This window comes from Temnothorax nylanderi, unplaced genomic scaffold, assembly GCF_030848795.1.
Source record: "Temnothorax nylanderi isolate EJ_2023f unplaced genomic scaffold, tnyl_v1.0 TNYL_tig0117_pilon, whole genome shotgun sequence".
In the NCBI taxonomy this organism is placed as follows: domain Eukaryota; kingdom Metazoa; phylum Arthropoda; class Insecta; order Hymenoptera; family Formicidae; genus Temnothorax; species Temnothorax nylanderi.
The window spans coordinates 196106-208252 of NW_027249179.1; the positions used below are offsets into that span (position 1 = coordinate 196106).

At 29.6% G+C, this 12147-nt stretch overlaps 1 protein-coding gene across 1 annotated transcript in view; it reads left to right on the forward strand.

The window, feature by feature from the left end:
- The window catches only part of LOC139776353 (tachykinin-like peptides receptor 86C), a 54157-nt gene extending 42308 nt beyond the window's left edge, over positions 1–11849 (forward strand). The window contains exons 6-8 of the mRNA XM_071712925.1: positions 306–502; positions 5241–5368; positions 10461–11849. Coding sequence (XP_071569026.1) covers positions 306–502; positions 5241–5368; positions 10461–10588 — 453 coding nt within the window. The 3' untranslated portion in view covers positions 10589–11849. The remainder of the gene's footprint in view (positions 1–305; positions 503–5240; positions 5369–10460) is intronic.
- Positions 11850–12147: the final 298 nt, after the last annotated feature.

The window sequence follows — 12147 nt, forward strand, 5'->3', positions numbered from 1 at the left end:
AGAGCATGCTACAGTCAACATTGTTGATCTAAGTTTCGGAATTAGGTGCGAACTAATTGTTACTAATGCCTTTTGCAAACAACGTCTTTATGCAACTGCAAAAATCGCATCGCATCTATCGAATTTTATAAAAACTTGATAACCTCTTCTCTACATATACACATATAGCACTCTTTTGGGATATAACCGTGGTTTTAAATAATTTGTATTCATGGAATTTCAAATTCATCAAAATGTTCACAGTTGAAAGAGTGTATAATAGCCTTATACTTTGTTTTAATATTTCCTTTCTTAACTGGTTGCAGGTGGTAAAGATGTTCATTATCGTGGTGACAATATTTGCGGTGTGCTGGTTGCCATATCAGGGATTTTTCATCTTTGTGTATCATCATCGTCATTTTGCGGAGAGCAGTTATGTGCAACATGTATATTTAAGTTTTTACTGGCTCGCTATGTCCAACTCTATGGTAAATCCGATCATATATTACTGGATGAATAACAGGTATTTGCATTATTTCTTATATACAGATTGTCAAAAAATCATGCCTCGACAAAAAAATACAATCATTTAAAAAATACAGATTTTTATCAATTATTTATATTTTTAATAAAATCCATTTTAGATAATATATAATTCGTGAGAGTTCAATTTTATTTTATAATTTTATATGCATGTGTTTTAATTTTTAAAATGTTTTTTGTACTACACAATAAAATTAGAAATAAAATTCTATACAGATTAAATTCCTTTTTTAGTAGTAAAATTAATGATGGATAAATACAAAGATAAATACAAAAGATATTAAAGAAGATTTACATATATCATCCAATTATATGTAACATTCATAATTAATTTTGCAAAAAATGCAAGATTTAATTTATTTTATTATAAAAATAATAATCGTGAAAAAATTTCGCGATTCTAATTGTCACAGATAAAATAATACGATTACAATGAGATTAACAGCATGACGTGTGAAAAAAAGTTTACGCTCGACGAGCTTTTGCGTTAGCATTGAACTAATTAAATCCCAGACTCATGCATTAGGTGAGATTTACGTCAATCCTTATACTATCCGATCGAACGTAATACGTTGAAAAATTGAACAACTCTGGGGATTACATAAAGTCTTCGACAATTTAAAGGGATGAAGACGAATCTCGAGAAATGTTGTCAAAAACATAATCCCTCATCTTGAAATCTTCATTCAAAACTAACTTTTGAATAGAATTATATGATCTCATTGTCCCGATGTGATTAATATTATCTCCAAATAAATTAAATTATAATCGCTTTCTTTAAGAAATATATGTATAGAGAAAAGTAATCTTCCTCAAACTGTAAGATTACATAAAAATTCTTTCATAAAATAATTACTCTGTGCTGTTAGATACGATTTGTAATGATCATATAGGCTTGCGCAAAATTTCAATATTATGAGTCTGGCGGATTCGTAACGGCATTCGCTGATCAATAATGCCGGAACATCGATCCCTCGGTTAACCACAGACAGTTTCAGTTCACATTCTAATTATACATTTCTACATTCGCATATCGATTCCCGGCAGCCTAACTTCGCCGGTGTTCCATCCTCTAAGTTCCTTCACTCTGAAAACTAATCATGCCTTACCAGACGCAACATGATAAGCCATCAGATACTCTTCATTGCACCCAGAAGAAATCTTGTTATTACCGTCTGCTATCGCTTATATATCCTCACGACTCCATTGGTGTCCAGACACCTGACAATCTTTCCGTTCACACCACCAATAATTACCCACATTAACTGTGTATTACTTGGCTGCATTCCGATACTTATACTTTATACTGTCAGCAACTGTCAGTACTGAAAATCTATAGTATATGTGGCATAAAATATAGAAAGGTATAGATTTTCAGTACTGACCGTGAATATCGGAATGCATTCTGTATTACATCTAATACAGCTATAAACGATCGAAGAAAAACAAGTAAAAATACTGAATTTTCTATAATCTATAATCTATTTTATCTCTTCTCGGAGAGTAATGAAAAATACTTATAAACATTTTGATAATAAGGTAACAAACAACAAGCACTACGAAACTAATAATTTGAATAAACATAAACTATTTTCGTGAAATTGATATAGTCACATATTATTTAAATAAAATAAATATTAAATATGCAGAAATTTAAATATATAATTTTTTATTATTACACAAACTTATTTTTGCAATAAAGTTTTTATTTTGTCTTACGAAACTGCATATTATATATTAGCTCAAATAAATTTAAAAACATTTTAACAAAAATAATTAAAAATTGGTTGTTAAAAAAGCGCATTTTATAAACCTGAAAACGATATTTTTTTACGAGAAATTTAGTAAAAAAATATTAATTAGCGTTGCAGCAAAATTCTAATTATCAATCTTAGCGCTCAGTTAAATTAGAAATTTATATTAAAAACTTAATTTTTAATTTATATGTACGTGTATAACTTATATTAAAATTACATTCTCCCAAAGCTTTGTTACTTTAAGAAATAATATCTATTCTGTCATGTCCACTGTCTAGTAGATTTGTCTTGACAATGAGGAAACCCATTTCAATGAACTGGGTGAGTAAATACACATTTCAAAGACTTAGCATCTTGTGTCACAAAAGGAAATTGATTGAATTCGAAATCTAACATCTTCAACTACGAAAGCGCCATAATATCATACACAAAATTTGCATTTCTCTACCATTGTGTACCCAAGGACCATTGCGCACAACACAGTTGCCACAACGTACACAGCAGAGCTATATGAACTCAATTATCATTCCTATTAAAATGACATAACGCAATCGCATAACAATCACGAACATGGACATTGCTGGCGTTGTCATAATAAAATGTTATTATTCGGTATGATTTATAACGTTTTACTACCTGACTAATTAATGAATAGAGTCTGCATATTAAATACATGAATTTTACATAATTGTGATTAATATTCTTTAAATTTACGAATACATAAAATGTGTGCATTACCATGAGATTCGTACAACTGTTTGCTCTCTTCGTAATTTTAAACTTTATATTTATCCATTGGTGGAAAAAAATAATTTTATGAACAATATTTGCTATATCCATTTGCTAATTCTAATATTCCAATAAAAATATTACATTTTAATTACAATTAATCGTATCACAATAATATTTTGAAACCACATAACAAACGACTAATTTATTACACTTTTATCGCACAAGTAATTATCGAGTAATCTCAAGATTTTGGCAATGTATAATATTTACTCTTTCGTAAGGCAAAATTAAAATCCGGAATTAATTTATATAATAACAAAACATTATATATTTAAGTTTCTGCATTTTTAATATTTATTTTATTTAAATAGATGTAATTAACATTTTCATGAAAATATGTTACTATTAGTTCCATAATACTTGTTCTCCGTTCTTATTTTCTTCCGCTCCATAAATAGGAATTATGTTACTATTAGTTCCAGAATACATACTTGTTTCCACTCTTGTTTTCTTCCGCTCCAAAAATAAGAAAAATAAATGATCAACAGATTTAATAGCATTATACGAGTGGATGGGCCTGCCCTTGAGATAACTTTTGAGATATCTCCGATCGTACGCTCCATTCAAACTATGCGACAAAGAAATATTTGCACAATTGTAATACTCGGTTATTTCAGAAACTGTGAAAAACACTGACTCACCATCGTTGGCACATCTAGATGAATCGATCTCTTTGAATTCTAAATAGAAGAAAAAACACATGCTATTTTATACTACTCTCTAATATTAATAAATCTTATGTATGAGAATTCATTTACTTAATACAATTATATAATGGATTACGTTTCTTTTTAAATTTTGATTAATGATATTTTCAAATAATAACATCATTAATTAAATATTTTTCAATATACATATGTATACAAATATCAAGGAATAATTAATCAATTCAATTTTTCACTTAATTTGGAGTAACGCTGATTTTAACAGTTCCCGAAATTAAGTTAAAAAATATGTCATATTTTGAAGAAAATTAGGAGAAAAGCTATAAGATCAAATTTTGAAAGAACAATTAATTGCTTTTATAACACGTATTAGAATTCTATAGCACATCTCTATAGATCCAGAAAATGTCTATGCATTGTCTAACAAAAGCAAAAACAGAACTTTGCCATAGCTCTCTAAGAGTGTTATGAACGAGCTGTCAAGACCCTGGTCAGGAAGTCGAATAAGAAAATAGGTCATTTACTAGGGCTATGTCTGGAAACCTAACCAATGTATGTTGGTTACGTGATGTTGTTTACGTTCACGTCAATAATTCAAACCGAAATAATGTGTCCTGGCTATTTTTGTAGCAAGAAATAATTGGATTGGAAGGATTTATTTTAAAAATATATAGCTTTAAGAAATTAACAAATAAAGTAAAAGGTGACTTTGAGAATACAATTAACGCGATGCCTAAGTTAATGTTATAACAGCAAAGAAAAAACAAAGGTCAATAATCGAGCAAACAGTAGATGTAAAAAAAAATTTTTTTTTCTATTTCTTCTTTTAATTTGACATCTATACTGTTTGCTCGATTATTGGCCTTTGTTTGTTCTTTGTTGTTTTGAGACACGAGCGAGATCCCTTTAATTAATGTTATAACAATCTTTAATAGCTTCAAGAATTTTAATTTTCTGCCTATTATATTTAATATCAATATAAAATATTTATAATAACAATCAAATATTCATATAATAAAGATACCTTCATTATAGATATATGTCCATATATTCATTTATACTATAAAATTTACTATATTTTTATCTTTAATGCAAGTAATTTTAGTGATATAAAAACATATTGAACAAAAAAACATAGAAAATTTATGTCATCATCGATCTGCTGAAAATAGTAGGTCTAAAGAATGGCGAAGGCTATATTACAAATATAGTACACTCTGGATCTCTTACATACAATTTTACTTGAAAGTTTTAATTGATTCCATTTTAAGATAAAAATAGATGTGGGGATTATTATTACCCGATCTGAATTCAAAGTACTAATCTCGCTCGCGATCATTTTCTCCAATTTAATTTAAATTTCACTTGTGTGTGTGAGCACGCAAACCGCGTTGTCTTATAACATTAACGATAATTTGCTTAAATGCATTGTAATTTGGTTAATTGTATGAATAGAGTGTTATTTACAAAATATAATTATCATGGAACGCATTAACTGTTACAGGTTTCGAGTTTACTTTGAATTGGTAATCTGCAAATGCTGCTGCGTGATAGATCGGACGAACGTGCAAACCCATGAAACTCAAGAATTGGCGGGGTTTCAACGTTCAGAGCTCATACCATGCAATTCAGGTGAGTAAAATTTCTCCTTACAATTAGTTTGCGTCTGTCTAAGATCGGACTTGGCAACTCAAATTGCTTTGAATAAAATATTTATTTAAGAAAAATTTACGTTTGCGTGTTTATTTCTATTTTTAATAAAATATAATTTTTTACGAGATCTTTTTGTATAATTACATTTGCTGCTGACACGTGGTTGTTATATCATATCTAGAATGATTCTTGACAATAATTCGATGATATGATTCGTTTGACACAATGGAAATTGTATGTGACGAATCAAAAAAGTCAATCACCGAATTATCTCGTCCAAAATGTCACATGACAGGCAATATCGATTCGCCAATCAAAAGTATATCGTCCAAATAAACGCAAATATCTCGTCCATATAACTTCAAAAGCTTTTTTAACAATTTATTTTTATCTTTTCAAAAATAGAACATTTTATATCAAAAGCTTTCCGTTTAATTTCTGTTTATTATACATGTGTCTCACATGAAGCAGTGTCGCAAACTCCTTACTGCGGATGGAACTTTACAGATGTAAAAGATAGTCAATAGCAGAATAGCGGCATCTTTCAACCGTGTTCAATCGCCTTTGAAACTATGACATTCAAACTTTAAAGTCAAAAGGGCATTTCCTTCTATTTCCTCGTATATGTGTAATTCCTAAACTATAACAAAATAGTAAAGTAGCATATGCGTCTACAATTATAAATAATAAATTCTATATTGTAAAATTAAATAATTCAGTTTTGGAAGAAACATATTCACAAATACAATTTTCGAAATACGTATTTATAAGAAAATATGCGGCAATAAAATTATCGTTTAATTTATATATATTTCTAAGGACATTACTTTTAATATTTTATAGATTTATAGCTTAAAAATTGTACATAACAAAGCAAGAAACTTTTTATCTTTAAAATTCAATGTCGTATGATCAAAAAACGATTGAACACAAAAATAAAATCTAACAACAATTATGTGTACACCGATTTATTGTTTCCATGACGTATTTTTAGGAGCTATCGCTCTTTAATCGCGTTTTAATATTTATGCTCATATTTTTTAAATTATTTTTGATCAAACAGAATAAAAGCGCATTTACTGTAAGATTTATACATATAATTTATTTTCCTTTTTTCTCTTTTCACGCTTAAAACATTTTCATTATACATATAACGAAAGATAGTCTATTTTGTACATACTTGCGAGCAAGTATTTCGCATACTTTATTTAGCGTATGATGCGATAAATGTATGTTGAAGAATGTTATCGTAAAACCTCAGAGGTAACGTTGAGTTTCAAGTCACCGCGCTATATTTTACATCAACTATCCGCGGAATTTCAGCCTCTAGGCAAAGACATATTGTTTAATCTAATCTCATCATTATTCTCAATGTGAAATTGTCTTCGTGTAAGTCTAAAAAAGCGCGCAACAATATGTTCAGTTTTCTAAAGAGACACATCAATTCAGCTTGACAGTATAATCTAAAATATCATATATTATGAGATAAATGACTAAGAATATAAATTATCTGCAGTACATTTGCAATATAAAACACAATATAATTAAAGAATATAAGAATAAAGCTACACAATATTTGTACAGAATAATTATAAAATTATTTAATATTTGTTAATTAATAATTATGGACAATACGTCAATATGATTTATTTCTGTATATAGGGTAACTCGGGGGAATATGCCAGTGTGGGGATTATGCCACTCCCCATATAGGGTTTTACAATCGGCCCAATACTGCGCCAGTACTGGTTGTTGCAGTTCGGGTACTGGCGTAGTACTGGCAACACTACTGGCGCGGTACTGACGCAGTGTCGGATGATAACTTGGGCCCAATACTGGCAGACAGTACTGGCCCAGCCGTTGTCTACTGGTACTGCCCCAGTACAGGATTTATGATCGGCTTAGTACTGCGCCAGTACTGGTTGCCAGATTTCTGATACTGGTGCATCACTGGTAGCACCAACGGCTTAGTACTGGTCTCAGCGTCGGGTAACAACTGGTCCTAATGTCGGCAAACAATACTGGCGCAATGCAGGCAGGCAGGTAGAATAACCAGAGCTCAAGAATGGCAAATAATAATGAGTCAGCGATGGTACATAATATCAACGTCAATACTAAACAAATCGAAATTATGTTATAACTGAAATATTTTTCAATAATTAAATATCGAAAAATATTTTATTTATTTTATTTTATTTATTTTCATTGTAACGATCGTTACGTTTAACAAAGCAACGGCTAAAAACGCTCTTGTAAATACCATGAAATTGTTCATAGTTCTATATCTGATGTTTTGCACAAGTTTTGTTTATTTCCTGGCAGTATTATAGTTTTTATTTTAATAATATTATTAAAATTCAAAGAAAGTAATAAAAACACATTTTTTACACGTTTTAAAACACATGTTTTAAATAATAATGCCTCAAATGTATACGAGGAAGACTAAAAAGAAAAAAAATGTAGTTGAAAAAAGTGTAGCTAAAAGTTATAAAATTTAAAGTTATAAAATTTACAAAGTTTTAACATTTCAAGGTTTATAAGGTTTTAAAATTTGTATATAAGGTTTAAGGTTTTAAAGTTTTTAAGATTGATTTTTCATTTTAATTTTAATTGTTGCAATCCAATATTACAATAATTTTAATATTACAATTTAATTTTAAAATTTTATTTTTTATGTAAAAAACTATAATATTTGTACTGACTTATTTTAAAGACTATTTGTACTATTTTTATGAATAAAGTAACTTTTGAAGTTAAATTACTACATATTTGTATGTGGTATATTATTTTATACTATGTCGCATATTACCCATATGGTTGGGTAATATGCCATTTTGCAACACTTTTGTATTTCTTTCTTTTTAATAGTAAGCAATCAAAATATTTTATTAAAATCATGTACAAATGACAGATAAAAAAAGGAAAAAGGAGACCAGTGTGCAAAGATACTTCAAAGAGAAAGAAAAATAGAAAAAAAATCAAATTTTTGTTAAGTGTGGCATATTTCTCCGAGTTACCCTACAGAATGTTTGTATAATAGGTGTAACATCCGCCAATCCACCATAAGTAGATAGAGCAGATTAAACTGATGATAGCGAATTCGGTTGGACGCACCAGTGCGCACTCAGTGCGCATTTAAAACACTGATTTAAGCTCTAATATTTAAAGTAAAATGCAAATATTTCGACTGATAAAATGCCCAATACATATTTTACCAAATAGTACAATTTTACCAATAGTACATAAAGAATATTAAGAATTTCGTGACAACTTGTTTATATTAAACATACACCTTACGCTGATTTGTATACGACGGTTTTAATGTGCACTACCAGTGAGTGCGCACCAGTGCGTCCAACCGAATTCGCTATGAATTAAATAGTCCTATTTTGCAATTATGATAATTACGATAAATAATAAGAAATTAATTAATAAAGATCCACGAATCGGCGTGCTTTCGCGATTCGGCGAGATTAGAGTACCTATAATAAGAGTATAATGGACACCATCCGCCATTAATAGGGAACCTCTATGTTAATAAGGAATTATGAAAGTAATAAGTAAATTAAAAGGTCCATATTTTATTATTTATAATATATTCAATAATAGCAACATTGTAATATTAAATGAGTATGCCTGACAATGTAACCTATAATAACTTGCATCATTCTGTTTGTCACATAAAGAAATAACAAAATATAATAATCAGCCTCAACAGCATTTTTTATGTAACATTGTTTATTAACTGAAACTCAAAATTACGCGAATATTATTGTTATTTTATTAGTATACGCAATAATACATTCTATTTTCTCTCTTCCATTTCTTTCCCAGATAGCACGATTACGATTATGTAATAGCCCAGATAGCACACATGTTTAAAACATGTCATAAAGATGTCTTTACGATGTCTAAAGGATATCGTAAATACATCTTTATGGCCGGTATTCATAGTCGGTTCTTATTTTAAGACCGTCTTAAGTAATGTCTTAAGATGTTAATACGGCTTTGTGATTGGTTAATGACATCTTAAGATTGTACTTAAGACGGTCTTAAATATAAGAACCGACTATGAATACCGGCCTATGACATCTTTTGCTATCTGGGCTATTACATATGGCGAATCAAAGAGCCAATTAAAACTCGACAGCATTGTCCATACTCTTATCATAAGTATTCTAGGCGAGAGGAGACAGCTCGGTGTTTACAGTTGCTACGTGCGCGGAAGTTCGAATGCGTCATGCGTCATGTGTGCATATAGCCGTGCATTGTTGTTTACAGATCACTTCTCCTAATGCCTCGTCTCGCGTCTCCTAATGCGTAGCAAATGCTGAGGCTATCTCTTCTTGCCAAATCGCGCGGGCGCACGCTGATCTTCATCAATTAATTTCTTATTATTTATTGCCGTAATCGCAAAATAATATAGAACTTTTCGCGGATCTTTATCAAGCAAAAATCACAAAAGGGTAAAGGACTTTTCTATTCAATTTTTAATCTCCTCTACCTATCGACGACTACTACACATATTATCAGATATCCTGTATATTCTAATTCCTAATTTATATTGCATAATAGACACAAAATAGTATTCCAAGATTTTGTTATTCTTTTACATTGGTATTATAAAAATTAGGAAGAAAATTTCTTTGAAAAGCTTTTAAATTTAAAATGGACTTGAAACAGAATGATCAGGCGTGAACCAATTTGCGCCTCAATTTGTCATTTCCTACTTCAATCATTGTAATTAACGGCTCAGATTGGTCAGAGAGAACGCTATTGGAAAATTTACTTCCAGTATTGCGAATATGTTGTGTACTACGTAAAAAAAAATTACGCATAATGCGGGTGAATAATATTACAAATTTATCTCTTTTGATCGTGAAAAGTAATTAATAAATTCAGACAATGCAAAATTCAAATTCAAATTCAAATAATACAATTTTTTTCAGTGGTCATTTATATTCTGCAAGAAAAGGAATTTTCCATAATGCGTGTCCCAACTGTTTTAAGTCGGCTTAGAATAAATGACAACAGTAAACGTTTGAACTTGCGAACTTTGCTTTGTTTCCAGGTCGTTTTAAATCCACTTCTGTCAGATGGCGACAAAGCGTGGCCGAAAGCCAGGTACAAACCTTTAAAATGAATGCTCGAACAATGTGCGAGGGGCCCCAAACTAAAGAGGACATCGCTATAATCTGAATTCTAGTTTAATTATACATTACGAGAACAACACATTACGGATAACATCATAATATTATCATCTTCATGCTTTGCAACGAGCTTTATCATGAGCAATTATCGAGCGTAATTCTGGTTGCACGATCCTTAAATGGCCAATAATAATAAGTTAGTAAGCATAACATTCTATCTTCTCCTTTTAAAAGATATTATTTTCTTACTCGTAAATGAGACTGATGACAGAATTGTAACAGAAAAAAGTTCGATGTCATTTAATATTCAGACGTATTTAATAATATAATTATACAAATATTTATCTTGTATATTTATGATAACATTCCTTACTCTCGCGAAATTGTTATCGCGCTATATTATGACGACAAAATTCTGTACATACCTATTATGAAATAAACATGATTTGTTCCCGTCAATCAACGTTATTTTAATAAGATTGAATTTTCTTTGTAAATATTTGTTAGATTTAGGATAGAAATAAAAGTAGACAGTAGAAATTGAATAATCGGAATTGACCGTTCTAGCGAATTTTTATCTCTACGGTACACAGCATAAAACTTATTAGCGATTCTCAAACGATATTTTGTAACGATTTTGTCTCTCGATTCTCTCGCACCGGGGATGCTCGCTTTTTTAAATACACACATATACGCACACATAGGCATGTTTGTTTCAAGTTTTGAAAGAACTCGCAAAAATCGCGTTACATATTATTATTTAATAATGTATTATTTATCACGAATACAATTCCAAATATATTGAAATACAATTAACGTTTTGCAAAAATATTTTCATTAACGTTTAATATTCCTAATGGATTTCAAATAAATCTTTTAATTGCCTATGTATACAAGCATTTTAATTAACGGATATTTCATAAGCTACATTATTTCGTCGAAATGAAAAAGTTATTAAGTATATCGTTTTTCCTTGTCATTTTTTATCTGCTAAATTATTATTTTGTATTGTGTCATTCTATATGCAAAATCATTAGTACGTGTGGAAGCTTGTTATAAATTTTGAAGTTTTGGTGGCGAATTATGTTACGCTAAAATATAATGCTCGAAAACGAAATAACAATATGTATTTTATATAACTTTAGAATAACTTTTTAATTTTCTAATCAAATAATATTCATCATCGTTTTTGCTCAATTCTGAGTTTAAGGTAAATATATAAAACAAAAAAAAATTTAAGTGTACCTATAGATATATATTTATATAAGATGTCATATTGTAATAAAGTTATTTAAAGTTATTATTACTAATGATAATTGTAATTTCTTAACCTACCTATTGTATAAAATTATCGCAATGCATTTTTCTCAACGTAAGTACAGAAAGTATTTAAATAATTAATTGGTTGCAAATTGTCGTATGTAAATTAAACTGAAGTTGCGGCGAAATGCGCATTTTTAAAAACTTATAACGAGAAGGACTGCTTTCAAGATGCAGACGCACAAACAATAATGGCTCTACATATTCCAGAAGTAAATGCGCTATAGCTATATTCATTTGTGACACGACAAGAAATAACGCGCATTGAATTAAACCTGATTTCCTTAC